The following is a 16,158-nucleotide window of genomic DNA, read 5'->3' on the forward strand; positions in this document are numbered from 1 at the left end:
CCACCAGCACAAATACGTCCAGGTGTGCCAATGGCAGAGCCGTCAGTGTTAGCTTTGATCCAAGAAAACGCAGGAGGAGACCAGTAAACAGACTCGAACTTCGGGGGCGGCCGCTGACGAATGCTAATTCCCAACTGCCGAGTGACCAAGTAGTCCTCCCATTTATTATTCATATGGCCCAGACGCGGGAAAGCTTTGTCCACCTCCAAAAAAGTAGATTTTATGGACACAAGAATGGTCCTAAAATTGAAGTTCACACCCTCGAAGTGACTTTGATTACGAGCGGACCAAATCATCCAAATGATCGTAATAACTCCGAGCTTCCAGAAATTCTGAAGCTGCGAACTAAGCTTTATCGTCCAAGAGAAAACCAGAAAACTATGAATGCCGCTGCAAGACATGCCATCCAAACGACCAAACCAAGACAGGAACGAAGACCAAACCTGACGAACTTCAGTACAACTCCAGAGAATGTGATCAAGGTTTTCCTCGTCGCTCAAACAGAAGGAACAGTAGTTGGGTGCAATCAAACCTTTTCCTGATCATCTGATCCATAGTAGGCATTCGTCGATGAATCACTCGCCAGCACGTAATAGAACGACGAACTGGAATGAAGTTCTCCCAGATCCACAGCCCCCAAGAAACCCGAGGAAAACGTTGGCACCGAGAAGCAAAGGCGAGAGAGGAGGTCACTTCACCATGGACCGAGGGCTTCCATAACCGTGTATCTTCCTCATTACCAAACGGAAGAAGAAGAATATCGCAGACAATACCAGGAAATTCCTCCACAAACTCCGGAGCAAAATGCCAAACACCATCATAGAAATAGTCAGCTACGGTTTGTGAAAGCCACAACTTGATGAATCCTGGGATGTTCATTTTATCGGCAATCTTGTAACCAATCCAATCATCATTCCAAAAGTACACGGAATCACCTGCTCCCAGCAAACAATAAGAATCATCAATGAGGTCCGGGACCAAATATTTAACCCCCCCAGATCGCCGAGGCCATCGCCGAGGCACGTGGCCTGCCAAAGACATTCAGATATCTATCTTTCATTAAATTGAAGCCAAAATCTCTTCCCTTGATAAACTTCCAGGCCAACTTCATGAGGAAGGCCTCATTCATCATGGCAAACGAACGTATTCCCAACCCACCTTCTTCTTTAATCGCACAAACTCTCTCCCAGCTCACTGCATGCGGAGGTCATTTTCTGATGTCACCTGACCAGATGAAGTTTCTGCAAGCCGCATCCAGTTCCTTAATAAGAGATTTAGGCCAACTGTAGATCATCATAGAATGGACTATAGAGCTTTGGATGACCGACTTCACAAGGCAGATCCGACCTGCCATCGAAAGGTGAAGACCATTCCAGCGAGAAAATTTGTTAATGATGCGATCTTTAATTGCCGCAAGGTGAATCCTTCTAGGTTTGCCAACAAACAAGGGCACACCAAGATAAACCATGGGAATCACTCCCGTAGAAAAGCCAAGAGCACGAGATATATGTCTCTGATAACTTAGGGAAACTCCCTTTCCGAAATAAAGATGCGACTTCTCACGGCTGCAAATCTGACCAGAGAGCGAACCATAAAGATTAAAAATATCCCTGAGCGCACGCGCATTCTTCATCGAAGCCTTACAAAAAATGAGAATATCATCAGCATAAAGTAAATGAGTGGGGAAAAGATGACGACGATTCATACACATCGAATCAATTTTTTCGGCCTCCACCGCATTCAGGATCAAGTGACTAAGAACGTCTTCCGCAATGCCGAAGATAATAGGCGAGAGAGGATCTCCTTGCCTCACTCCACGAGAACAAGGAAAGTAGCCCCAAAGCTGACCATTATAGAGGATAGAGAGACGCGCCAAAGAGAAGATAGTTGACAGCCAGTTCAAAAACATGGGGTCAAATCCCATAGCATTCATCGCGCACCAGATAAACTTCCAACTTATCGTATCAAAGGCTTTTTTGATATCAACTTTACAGGCCATGTTGTTTCCTTGACACGAACGTTTCATGCAATTCACACCCTCAGAACCCAGCAAAATACAGTCATGAATCAGACGACCGCTAATGAAACCAAATTGGTTGGAGGTCACAAATTCAGACGCCACCAAAGAGAGCCTAGACGCCAAAATTTTAGAGATGATCTTGAAGAAGAAATTTGATAAAATAATAGGCCTCAAGTCCGCCACCGAATCTACCACTTCCTTCTTGGGGATAAGAATAAGAGTATTGGAATTCAACCCCGCAGGAAGATAATTTTTTATAAAGAAAGTACTCACCGCCTTGAGAACATCTTTCTGAATCGTCGTCCAACAATGTTGAAAAAAACTCCCCGAGAAACCATCAGGTCCCGCAGTGCTATCACTAGCTAGGTCAAAGACGGCAGCTTTTATCTCTTCTTCAATAGGGATGCTTGTCAAGAAACCATTCTGTTGCTGAGAAATCTTTTTATTAATGATAGATTGGAGGTCCTGAACAGTCACCGCATGAGCTATGGTTTCCGAAAAGAGGCTGGAGAAATAACCCACAATATGATCAGCAATAGCTTCTTGGTCAAAGACATCAACACCGTCGATCTTCAGGTGCGGCAAAATTAACTGCTTCCTTCTCATCTTGAACCGTTTATGAAAGAAGCTAGTATTTCTATCACCATCGTTAAGCCATCGTACACGACTTTTTTGCCGCATGAGAGAGTTCTTCTGATTCAAAACCGACCCTAGCCGAGCTTGAGCTGCCACTTCAGCGTCAAAAAGGGAATCGGTGTATCCTTCTTGCGCGATCTGGAGCTGAATTTCTTCCAGGGAAGATTGTAAACTTCGAATGCCCTCATCAACATTACCAAACACGTGCTTATTCCAGCCTTTAAGAGTCAACTTGAGCCTCTTAAGCTTCAACATGATCGTATAAAGCGGACAGGAAGCGTCCGTCGGAGCATCCCACGAGTCTTTCACTAATTGCTTGAAATCCGAATGAAGCAACCACATATCAAGAAATTTAAATCTACTGCGATGTGGACCACTACTCTCTTGACATTGAAGGACAATAGGCGAATGATCGGAAGAGATTCTAGGTAGGACGTGAGTGTTCAGCGAGTCCCACAACGAGGAAAAGCCCTCAGAGAACAAACAACGGTCCAAGACCGACTCCACATGAGAAGGGAGCAGTCTGCGACCGCACCAAGTGAAAAAGAGACCAGTCACCTCTGATTCAATAAAACCCGAAGCCGCAATGAAATCACAAAACTCTCTACAGGAAGAAGCACAAGGGATACGATTACTTTTTCGCTCATGCGCACCTTTAACAGCATTAAAATCTCCAATAAAAAAGGTGTTATCAACGATATGCGTCAATAAATCCACCCACAGCCGTCGCCTTTCATTCAAAAGATTATCCCCGTGCACGAAAACAGCCCGAAACTTGCGTGAATACCAGCTACAGTCAATAATGACCGATTGATTAGAAGAGTAAACCAACGAAGCCGAGACGTGGGGAGCCGCAAAGACCCATATATTAGAGCTCATACCGACACGCGAATTCTGATGTACCGGCACCATATTAATAGAATTCCAATAGAACGAAGGAATCTTAGCAAAAACCGCTTTTGGCTCAATAATACCCAAAAGTATGGGAGAAAATCTGGTACAATGTTCCTGGAGAACTTGACGTGAATCATCGTTAAGTCCTCTCACATTCCAAGAGATCACATTCATTGGGAATGGGCAGCGTTCAATGAAGAATTCTCTTCATTCTCAACTTCATTAGCCCAACTTTTCGTAGCCATATTAGCCATCGTGCGCATCTGAGGACTTGTCTTGTCATCGACCACAAAATCTCGAGGTTTTCTACCTGCCGCATGCGCAATGCTTAGCTGTTCTTTAACAATTTCAATGCCGGGTTTCGTCGCCTGCTTTTGCCGTGTTTTCCCTATCTCCGCAGGTAATTTTTGTCCTTTATTATTTGAGCCAGCCACAAAATCCCTACTGGAATTCCCCATCGGTTTTGCATTAGACCGCAGCACTCTCTTCTCCGGTTGTTGCGTAGCCGAATCAATTTTTTGCTGAATTTGTTTGGCTTCTCTTTGCTTCTCCGCAGATTTAAGCTCTTGATCCTTTATCCATTGCATTTCCTCCTGTACTAAGGTGGAGACAGCCGTAACAAACTGCTTTTCATTCATGTTTTGATTAACAATCACATGCCCATGCTTATCCTCAACCTCTATTTCCTCGATCTCCTCCGTAGTTTCATTGATGTCCTTCTTGTTTATCAAACCCCAATCCACTTCCTCTTCAGGAGTTAAATGATCACGTACAGAAGGATTGGCAGCTGGTGTGTCAAACACCTGCCCTCGCTGTTCTAATTCATCACCGCGTGGGTCAACCGTGCCCTTCGCAGCCGGAGCACCCCCTGCAAAGTCTCTATTGTCCACGATTTCATTATTAAGACAATCTTTCTCCCCAGAAACAACTCCAGAGTTGCTAGCCTTCTCCAACTCTCCCTCATCAACCAAGGTCGCATCCTGCTCCCTCTCCAGGACCTCAAAAGAATTTTTAGTAATAACTTGCTCTTTGGCTTTGAACTGCTTCATAGACTTAGCATGAGAAACTTCTTTCTGGGATTTGTCCAAAAACCGCCCTAAGGCCTTAGCCGCCGGAGCATTAGCCCTTTTATTCTTAGAGTCATCTTTCTCCTCATCTTTTCGCACTTCCTTTTCTTCAGAATTCTTCCTGCATTTATCCGCAGAGTGGCCCACCTTCCTACAAATTCCGCAAAAGTACGGTAAGTTTTCGTAAACAAACTCAATTTCAAAGGAGGCCGAGCCCCTATTGACCGTTAAGTTATAGACAATGTCCTTCGTAACGTCCATTTCAATGAGGACCCGAGCATAATGTCCAACTGCCCCAAGAAAGGTAGAACCATCAATCTTGATCGGGGTTCCCGCAGAACGAGCTAGACCAGAAACAATGTCAGGATGCCAAAGCTCATGTGGCATGTAATAAATCCGTAGCCAGACTTGAGACAAGGCAGCCGTTTCTTTATAGGGGTTAAATAAAGGAACCCATTCTCTAATTTTTAGAATGCCAGTCTTTAACTTCCAGAAGGCCTTCGACTTAGCTTTCGCCAGGTCGCTTTCACCAGAGAAGCGAAGTGTGAAAAAACCCTTGCCGAGAGGGATGATTTGCCACGGAGCCGAGATCTCCCATCTCTGTTGCAGCTCCTTTTTAATGTCCTCTGCAAACCTATGGGATTCTCCTTTTTGCAGAATAATTCTAGCGTGTAACGCAAGAGAGAATCGCTTCAGCTGTTGATTATAAAGATCATCAGGAATCTCAAAGTGAATGCGATCGCTTTTCTTGAAAGGGTGAAGAGAGCAGTAATCTTGCGCGAGAACATCCGCCGGTTTTGTCGTAGATTGCTGAACTTTATTAGAGTACGAAACCCTAGGAATAGAGGACTGTTCCTCCGCCGTTTTCATGTTGTCGCTGACGTTCATCAAGGCGGCCGTCGCGTTAGTCATCGTCAGATCTTGTTGTGCAGTTGTTATCGATAGATCATTATTGGTCTTTTTCTGTGAGAGATTGCTTGGGAGTAAAGGAAAGTCGTTGTTGTGATCGAGTTGTTGCGAAGTAGAAGCCATAACTGCTGCCTGGAACGGTGAACGCCGTCACCACACCGGCGAAAAACAAGCGAGCACCGGAACCCTAGCGTGGGAACCCAAGCAGAACCCTAGCGGCGCTCATCACTACTTGACCAAATATACAAAACTACAAGTTCTGACCACTAGTATGATTAAATACAATAGTTTTTCCAAACATTAATTAATTTTGAATTAATCGAAAGAAATTCTAAAATCAAATTGATATATATATATATATATATATATATATATATATATATATATGTATATGGTTTACCGACACAGCTATATATATGCATATGTTTATATGGTAGTGTAATACTACAAAACATATAAACAAAAAGATGTGATACAATTTTCACATTTTAGCTAAGCGGTAGGCCGACACATTTATACTGAAAAACGACAGACGCTGGTCTTAAAAAGGGAGTAAAATTGTGAATTCATACTCACATATATAAGACTTTGCATTTAATTTGACATAAAAGTGTGTGCATATGTATGTAGCCCACAATCGATCTTTGCAGCCAACATGTGTGAGAGAGACTCGAATTAACTGAATTCTCACCATCACCGTGCAAAGTCATATTCAATATCTTGACTATTGCAAAATCAAGAATCTAATCATGAGTAATTTATCTTAATTAAGACTAATGTAAACTCCAAATCAATTAATCTTGACTTAGTTAGGTACTCAGCTCTAGATCTCTCCCATATATCTACATATATATAGAGAATAATAAAATAAAAACTTTTTTAATTCCCTTTAATTATGAACTAGTAATCAATCAAAATTAATCGTCGATCTTTGTATAAAATGCACAATTAATCGAGATTCATGAACTAGATTGGTTCTCAGTTCTTACAATACTAGAGATGAGTTTCTACTAGAACTCATCCATATATATATATATATATATATATATATATAGGGGGTCGCTCCAATGAGACCCCATAATTTTAGTGAGATCTAGGGCACGATCTGATGCGTTTAGCGTTTATTTTATCAATCCTATGACTGATATTGTATCTGGAGGGTGATTTTTTTTCGCAGGGTTCGAATCCTGGAGGGAGCAGAATATTTTAAATTTTGTTATTCATCAGTATATATTGTTCATCAGTATATACGGCCATGTTCATCAGTATACATGTCTTATTCATTACGAATTTTTACTTTTTTTTTCATCAGTATATACATCTTGTTCATTAGATATACGTTTTGTTCATTAGTATTATATGTCTTATTCATTGTACTCATGTTACACGAAAAATAGGGGGTCTTACTGGAGCGCGCCCCTATATATATATACATATATAAATGATAAATCTGGTTTTCGTACTATAGTCTGCAAACTACTAAATGAAAGTGACAAATTAAACACTAGGCGATATTTGAACTCATAGCACTCGACCACGAGCTCGACCACTCTACTACTAGGCCACCCCAGTAGGATGCATATTTTGTCTATTTGATACATAAATTTAATTTGAGGTCTATGACTGAGTTTTCAACTCATGAAAAAAAAGATGTTAAGACTTTTCTTGCATGTGCAACCTTATCTATTGATGCATCTCCATTTTTACGTATTATAATTCGAAGGTACATAGTTCCATCATGGCTAGCTACCATTGAAACCTCTTATCTTTGTATTTAATTTTTCACTCTTGTCTTTTCACTATTAATAGGTAGCTCGATTTTTTATCTTATTCTGAACACATTTCATTTTTTTTTTATCTCCAATCAAAAAGAAACAATAAATAAAGTTATCTCATAACTTATCAATATCATCATCAAACAATTCTCTTGATATGAAAGCATTAGGTCACCAATAGATGCCAACAAATACAAGACTTTCATAGTTCTAAAGGGACCCCTTTCTGTAAGTCATCATATAACTTTTCTTGATTCACTTTTCTTTTCCTTTGGAAAAGTTGGAGAAATTCACATTGCCAAATTACATATCTAAAGTATATCAACTTCTACCCATAATTAACCTCAAAGAAATCAGTACAAATTACTAATTAAGACCCCATTATTTTCTTGATAATTCTTGTAAGTATAGATATATATATATATAAGTTAAAATTAAAATTCTCCTTTAATTTTATCAATGTAATATCATCAAGTTCATGTCCATAGTGGCTCCCAAGCCACGCCCAAAATGCTCTCATCCAAAAGGAAAGCCGAATTATCATGAAACGGCTGCGGCGGCTGCAGATTTTCCTCATCATTATGTGTTTTTGCAGACATCTGCTTGCAAATGAGCTCAAACAAGCTGGAGTTCTGGCATTGGATGTTCAAGATTTCAGCTTGAGCTCTTGCCAGTTCAGCTTGAAGCTCACTGATCTGCTTCTGCAGGTGGCAAATCGCGCCGGCGCAGCCGTAGACGGGGTCCCTCAGCCTCGCATTTGCCTCATAAACCATGCTGTTCACAGCATCTGCTCTTTGATCCTCAGGCAGCTCCTGAATTGGAATTTTAATAATTAGCACGTGTTTGGTATTCATGTTTGGAAGATAAGTAATACAATGAATAGTAATAAATAATTATTGTATCGTTAAGATTAATTTTCTGAGTGGCGAGATGGGATTATTTTTCAAAGAGGAATAGTGAAATAAGAGAGAACCTTGGTAATTTTATCCCCTACCCTCTTAATTAATAATATGGAATGCTAAACGCATAGATAACTCGAAATTATTTAACTATTTAAGCTTATAAGGCTTATCAAACATGTACATATTACGCGATATGTTCAGTGATGGATCTGGGATTTTCTGCTTGAGTTTTAATTATTGACTAAGATAGCAAATAGTTGAAATTGTTGACAAGTGCACAAAGACTTGCAATTAATTAATTTTTAGTAGTACTGTAATTAATTAATTAATTAAGGATTTTTGCAACTGTAGAAGCTAAAGACTCTACATCTTGATAATTTTTTTAGTGACAAATTACATGTGTTTAGAGAAATTAGTTTCATATTTAGTAGGTGCCTAATCCAGTTGACCGTTATAATTGTCATTTTCAGTGTTAGAGTGGTCAATATATTTTAGTCCAATTGCAAAACAAAAAAACATGCAAGTCAAGGAAAGAGAAATTAAAACAGAAATCTTGAAAAAAAATCACAACTAAAAAACCCCTCTTTTTCTTGATTTATTGGTGGCAATATGGACTAAAGAAAGACTCCTAGCTGCAAATTAGTGGATCATGCAAAATTTCCCACTTACTGAATTTTAGAATATAAACCATCTTTTCTTCTTATTCTCTATATCCCTTTCCCCATTTTCAACCCCAAAAAGCTAGTTTCACACTAGCTTGTATATATGTTCCAAAAAACAAAACATACACTATTTTTAATTTCTTTCCTATGATAATCTTTTAATATTAATTTCATGAATAAATAAATTTTTAAAAACAGTGCGACGGTGGATTCGAACATTAACCACTCTACTGCTGGATCACTCCACGCACACAATTCTTGAACATTAATGTTCTAGTTTGATTATATGTAATAATGAAAAAAAATATAAAATGTGACTTAAGACCCTATTAGAAATTACCTGCAACAGCTTGATAATGTTACTAGCGCCAAAAACACGGTGAGCAATGGTGAATTTGAGGGGCTCCGTGGGCGGAAAGTAAGGCGCCAAGACGCATTTCTCGACGCATCGGCGGCGGAGGATCTTGCAGGCGGCGCACGGGCTGAGAATCACCGGAGGCGACGGCGGAGAGGAGGGAGGCGAAGACGAGGAGGTGGGGGAGAGGGCTGAGATAGACCCTTCCGCCGCCGCGGCATTGGCGCTGGAGTTTCCGCTGTATGCCATTATGATATCTCGGTGGGGGGGTGGGGTGGGGTGAGGGGGCAGTGTGTGTGTGTGACTTTTCTTTTTTATTGTAGTATAGATGTTTTAACTGTGTTGCTGCTGTAGTTTGAGAGCTTGTAAACAGGTACGAGGTATTTATAGAAGTAAGGAAAAATCCCGCCAACGGGTGGGGTGGGGTGGGGTAGGGGGTATGAGTTGTCTTTCTGAGTTTTATCAGATTACTCGGCAAAATGAGGAAATTTGAGAATCTAAATTTTGATGTGTGTCGATGGCGTCATCAACCCACTCGGGTGACGTATGAGCATTAAGGTTTAGTTATTGATCATCAAAATATATATACCGGATGAAAGTAGAAAATGATCAAATCGTGTGCGTTGATTCAGTTATAAAATATTAGAATGGTTAATGTATAAGAGTTTCATAGAAAGGTTTTGGATTTTTTTTTTAATTGTAAGAGGTATCTGTATATGGGAAGGGCTATCGTGAGAGCATCTCTTAAAATAAGAAATAAAAACTAGGAAAAATATATGAATTTTATGTAGAACACGTATGAATTCGCTGTATAAATGTATGAATTGCGAAAAATAAATTTTTGCTACATTTGATATTCGAACTCATGACCACGAATTCATCCAACAGGATGATGAATCAACCGTAGATCTTGATGATCTAAGAGCTGAAAATAATTCTTATTTTATATCTTAAGAAGTGTATTTATTTTAGCCCTCTCTCTATGTATTATATAATTAAATAAATCATTATATTGCATATAGATAAAATTATACAAATATGAGAAAACTACACCACCTATCCAAGACCTTGTTATCTACAGGCGGAACCACTACATCATAGGCGGAAAGCATTGCATGCAAGCGGAACAACTACACCATACGCGAGACCACTGGGTGTAATAGACGGGAAGCACTGCATGCAGACAAAACCACTACACCATAGGCGGGACCACTACATCATATAAAGGTGAAAAAATTACACTGCATGTAAGCGAGATTGAACTCAAGACCTCTCATAAGGGAGAGTCTTTCGGTGCCTCAACTTTGCCACTTGACTTAGACCTCATTGGAGATTTTAGATTTTAATTTATTATGGTTTATTCTTTAAATTTAGGGTTAATTATTTATAAATTATTGAAATTAATTTGATTTCGTTACCAATTAGGATCCCGACTAAATTTAGTGCTGACATAATTAGTTAAAATTTCTAATTGTAACGTTGTAATTACTGAACTATTGATTTAATAATTATTAGTTTAATTAATTTAATCTGATTTTATTATCAATTAGTTATGATTCCGACCAAATTTATTGTTATAGTTGGGTAATTACTTATCTATTAATTTAATCTAGTTTTACTATCAGCTAAACTTACCGTTGTAACATGGTAATTATTAATTAATTTATTTAATCTTATTTTACTACCAATTAAAATTCCGACCAAACTTACTCCTAATATGGGGCCAATTGAATATCACGTCAAAATGCTTATGTCATGTCGATTATTTGATTAATAATAAATATGTTACGGTAATTTATGTGGATCACATTTAATTAACTCTTTAATTTTGTTGGATCATATTTAATTAATACATAATGATATTCTCCTTAATTTTCGTACCAAAAATAATGTGTCCGTTTTTAACGAGACAAAGGGAATAATAAATATGCCACGACAATTAATTACCTACCCATGTTAATGATCATATGAAGACATATATAGTAGTAGTCTTAGACACCAAACACATTTTCTTAGCACTAAAGACTTTTAATTACAATTATCGCATTGGAATCATGATAGTAATTTCTTTTGTCTTATAAATCGACTTCAATCAAAATGGACACCTTTTGATTAGTTTATCTTATTATTGATTCAGTTAAATTATTTTCGTGAGAAATGAGAATAATAAAAGGATAAGTATCAATTTCACCTCTAACATATATAATTAGTTCTTATTACGTTTGACACCCTATTATTGAGGTCGGTTCCACTAAACCTCTGAAATACCTAATTTCCTTCAATTAAGTCATCTATCCTAACGGAGAGTTAACTCCGTCCATTTTTTTTTAAAATTTAATTCCGTGGGTCCCACCATTAGCTAACTAAAATCCCCCTTTTTATTTGGGGCTATTCTAAAAGGAGAAGAATCCTAAATCGCGACGAGGGCTTCAAAATTTGGCAGTATTTTGTGTAGTTTGGCAGTATTCACTACTACAAAAGTTTACATACATAACAGTGAATAGACAACGGTTTTTTTCAAAAACCGTTGTGTATGAGCGCACTTTTAGGAATAGATAACGGTTTTGCGAAAATCCGTTATCTATGTACTGTTGTCTAAATGCATAGATAACGGTTTGAACAAATGCGTTATGTTTTTGCGTTATCTATAAGTTGCATACATAACGGTATTACAAAACCGTTGTGCCACCGTTATCTATGACAATCTTTTATAACAGTAATTTACAACGGTTTTTGAACCGTTATGTATAAGAGTCATTTACAACGGTTTTTGAACCGTTATGTATGAGCGTCTCTAAAAACTGTTATGTATAATTTTTTTTTATTAATTTTTTTAAAATAATTTTCTACATTCTTATATTATATTAAAAAATAAAAATAAATTATTTATCCTAAAATTTGAATTTATTCCTAGATATAGACTTTGAAAAATAAAAAATTCATAACATTTTTTTATTTTATCAACACTTATATAAAATGTAAATTAAAAATCTAAATTAGAAATCTAAATACCAAAAATTGAATATTAAAAGTGAAAAAAAGAAAAAGACAAAAGGAATAGATTTTGCCCTTATTTCTCTTCAAAATTTTCGCAGCTAACACCTCCAAAACCCTAACAACCCCCCCACCAAATTTTCCCAAATCGAACTTGGCCTCTTTCTCTCTTCACCATCGTCGCGCCCTGCCACCGCCGTCGCGACTCGCCGCCACGACCAGCGTCGCTGCCACGCCGGCCGTCTGCTCGGCCGGATTCCACCATCATTTCCCCTAAATTGGTTTCCGACCTCAGGGCTAGGGTTCCGCCGAGCAGGATTTTGAAGAAGGCGAAGGCGTCAGACGACGCGGTCGTCTCCTGCCTGCGGATTGCCACTCCCGTCGACCAGCTGCCCAGAATCGACGCCTAGGGTTTTCAGCCTCCCTCTCCTCTCTGAATTTCGCCCCTCCGGCGAGTCCCGCCACTTTCGCCGCCGTCGCACCGCCGCCCCCAGCCTCAGGTAACACCTTTATTCTCTCTCTCTCTCTCTGCTCTCCCTCTCGATCTCTCTCTCTCTCTCTCTCTCTCTCCTGTTCTCGGTTTGTGTGTGTGCTGTGTGGATGCTATAAAATTCAAATTAGGGCTCCGAATTTCGATTTTTTTTTTTTTGTGTAATTGTTGTTGTGTGGATGCTGTAAAATTCCAGTTTCTTTCATGCTTCCTCACACACGCTCCTCTTTTTACCCAATCCTCTGTTTTCTCTTCAAAAGTTACACAAGGTTTTCTTTCTTTCTAATTTCTGAATTCAAAGTATGTCAGTCACTTTGTTTAAATCGTTTGGAGTTATGAAGCTGTTGTTTAGTCTTGAAAAATTTGTTTTAGTTGAGATACCGTTATGTACTCTATATAAGCGTACTTTGTCAAGTGGAGTTGAGATAGCAGTCGGATCATCAAAGCAATGGTCCACATCTATGGAAGCCCACTTCAGGAACAAGGTACCTACATGAAATATGCAATTTTGTGTCATTTTTTAAAATCTGCAATATATTGATTATTGCACTATGAAAAATAAGGAGGTTATCAAAACATCCATTTCTAAATTGGACCAGCAGACCGAAATTCTTCATTAATTAAGTTGACTTTGATGGCCTTGGTGGTTTCAGATTGACAGATTATCAAAAGTGAATCACAAGAATTTTGCTAGCTTACTGGGATACTGTGTGGAAAAAAAGCCTTTCACTAGAATGATGGTTTTCGAGTATGCTCCAAATGGAACACTCTTTGAGCACTTGCATAGTCAGCATTTTCTACTTCTCTTTTAGTTAATCAACCACTTTTCTGGATGAAATTAATTTATATTTCTCATCTATTAGAATACGTTTATTATAAATGATTAGTTTAAAGTATGTCTATTGTATCTGGTTGTTTCCAATATTTAGTTGTCTTAACTTTTGCTGTTTGTTGTGACTGTTTCCAACACTTTGTCGAATACTAATCATGGAGTATTTTTTATAATTTGTGTATTTAAAGAATGGCGAAGGGCATCAGCACTATAGCTGGTTAGTTGAGTTTATTGATATGTTCACTTGTGATGAATGCTCAAGTCCATGGTGTTACAACCTATCCGATTGTTACAACAGATCAGGTAGAAGTTTAGGAAGTAGTCAGCACATTAAGTCTCAGACAACCTTCACGGCCTTATTGGATCTAAATTGCACTTCTAATCCAGGTATCTATATTTATATATGTATATACGTGTGTTTTTTTTTTTTGATCTTCATTTTGATAATCTGAATTCTTATCTTTCTAGATTTGCAACTGGCATAAGGTTTATATTCATTTCTGCAACTGGAATGATCTCTTGGTTCAATTAATTTGATTAGAATGCAAATCAAACAGAGAACTTGTATGTTGTTAAATATAGTAGTATTTTACATTTTTTTCTAGATTTAATTTAGGTCTTCTTAACACTTAGAAGAAAATTGGTTTTGGAGAGAGTTATGCATATTTTGGCTAAACTGAATTGAGGTTGCTGGGAGTTATAAGGATTTGATGAACAATATTTGTCTCGGTATTCAGTTTGCTCAGTTGGGTGATCTTATTTGTGGTTTTGAGTTGTAGTATTTTCTTGCTTGGTCATAAAAGTTTGCATTTGAAGGAATGGTGAAGTTTTATGGCACTTAGTTTATTGCTTGCTTCAGAAACAGGTACACAAACAGTTGGTGGAAGAAAACTCAAAAAGCTGAAGCCCCCCATCAACCCCCCCTCCCCCCACCCCCCGAGCATCTCCAAGACTAGCAGGCCTAGGGGAAGGTCGAGAAAGGTGAATCCACAGCCATTTCAGATGGGATTTGAAGGCTAAGATGCGTGCTACCCCTTTTAACATAGAGGTTTATGTGTGACTAAGTCATTTTAGGTGTCTCAAAGTTGTTTGAATATGAATGATTATTTGACAGCAGCTTTTTGATGGGAAAGAGAGATCTTATATATGCATTTTTAAAGGTATATCAGATGACATTTAATAAAGGTATACATAATTGAAATCAATGAGTTGATTAGTCATCTATTTTTGATAATGTTAGTAATTATATGATGCTACCAACATTCCTCTTCCTCTTGTCATTACTTAAGTTCATCTTAATTAATTATGTAAATTTTTGCTATCAAACGAAGTTCACTAATAGATTATAGTTGTGTTTGATTTAGTCTAGTCAGCTTTAAATGTGCTGCGGCTGACTTGTGATTTGAACAGGACGCTGCTGCTGTGAGGGGGCAATCCGGATCTGAAGTGAAGGCTTTACAGAATCGCAGAAAAGCTGGCGGCTACAATAGCTTGGAGGGTCGCTGCTCCTAATGGTAGCATTCCCTCTAATGACATAGTAAACATGTTTACCTTAACTAGTTTTTTGTTTGTCTACGACCTTCTCTGCAGTTAAATCTTGAAATCTGCTGAACTGTCTGGATCCGAATGAATTATTTCTGATTCTATTTGTAGGAGAGAAATGGGGAAGGTAGACCTCATGACTCAGAACTTCCTACCCCCCATGCACTCATGAAAATGGGTTCAAGGTTAGCCAGTTGCTTTATTTTGACTCATGCACAGAATTAAGCTTTGTATATTTTATTTTTTTCAATAAGGTTGATCTTTTATAATTGTATGTGTTTTGAACTGAGAGCTGTTGCTTAGCGATGACACTTGTTCCTGAAATCTAGACATACATGTTAAGACAACCGGGCATAATTGAGATGATGGGTTGGATAATAATTTGTCCATAGCATAAGATGATATACAAAGGGCAATAATCATGCTTTGGTTTCATTATTATCTTGTGCATAATAATTTGTCCAGTAGCTTAGTGCAACTTAGACATTCCTGCTTTGGCTTCATTACTATCTTTCGCCATGTGCCGAGTGCAGGTTGACAGCATACTTGGCGCCCGTGGCGATGCTTTTGAGCATGAGGCAACTAGAAGAATGCGTAATGAATTTATGGTAGCTTGGGATGGCTTGAGGTCAAAAGACAACCGGAGAATCATAGCAGGTTGATTAACTAGTTCTTGAGGACTTGGTGCTAGAAATATTGTATGGTAGATTTTTGTTTTAGCTATAAGGTAGTTGGTATTTTCTCTTTTGAATCGGAATATGCAATGATGATGTATACTTGATATTTGGTTCATTTGTATAATAATGTATGAATATTTTGGATGATATATAATATTGTTATTGTTGATTTTATCATTTTGTCGTTTTATAAAAATTGCAAAATTTAAAAATATACTACAATTATAAAAAGTGCAAAAAACTGTTATAAAAGGTGTTAAAAATCGTTATGTATTCTAATCAAAGATAACGGTTAAAATCGTTATAAAAACTGCAAAAATCGTTATAAAAAGTGCAAAAAATCGTTATAAAAAGTGCAAAAAACCGTTATGTATTCTATCAAAGATAACGGTTAAAACCGTTA

General features: G+C 38.1%; 1 protein-coding gene across 1 annotated transcript; it reads right to left on the minus strand.

Moving 5' to 3' along the window:
* Positions 1–7,396: 7,396 nt before the first annotated feature.
* LOC131017600 (LOB domain-containing protein 1-like) lies at positions 7,397–9,577 on the minus strand. Its single transcript, XM_057946407.1, has 2 exons — positions 9,206–9,577; positions 7,397–8,113 (listed from the first exon to the last, which is right to left on the minus strand). The coding sequence occupies exons 1-2, from the start codon at positions 9,467–9,469 to the stop codon at positions 7,778–7,780; spliced, it is 600 nt and encodes a 199-aa protein (XP_057802390.1). The 5' UTR covers positions 9,470–9,577; the 3' UTR covers positions 7,397–7,777.
* Between the last annotated feature and the right edge of the window lie 6,581 nt (positions 9,578–16,158).

This window comes from Salvia miltiorrhiza, chromosome 3 (genome assembly GCF_028751815.1).
Source record: "Salvia miltiorrhiza cultivar Shanhuang (shh) chromosome 3, IMPLAD_Smil_shh, whole genome shotgun sequence".
NCBI classification, from domain to species: Eukaryota; Viridiplantae; Streptophyta; class Magnoliopsida; order Lamiales; family Lamiaceae; genus Salvia; species Salvia miltiorrhiza.

Excerpts from the sequence above, each read along its gene's own strand:
- LOC131017600 (XM_057946407.1), bottom strand. The coding sequence starts at position 9,469 with ATGGCATACAGCGGAAACTCCAGCGCCAATGCCGCGGCGGCGGAAGGG. Across the intron at positions 8,114-9,205 it reads ACATTATCAAGCTGTTGCAG|GAGCTGCCTGAGGATCAAAG; the intron begins GTAATTTCTAAT and ends ATTCCAATTCAG.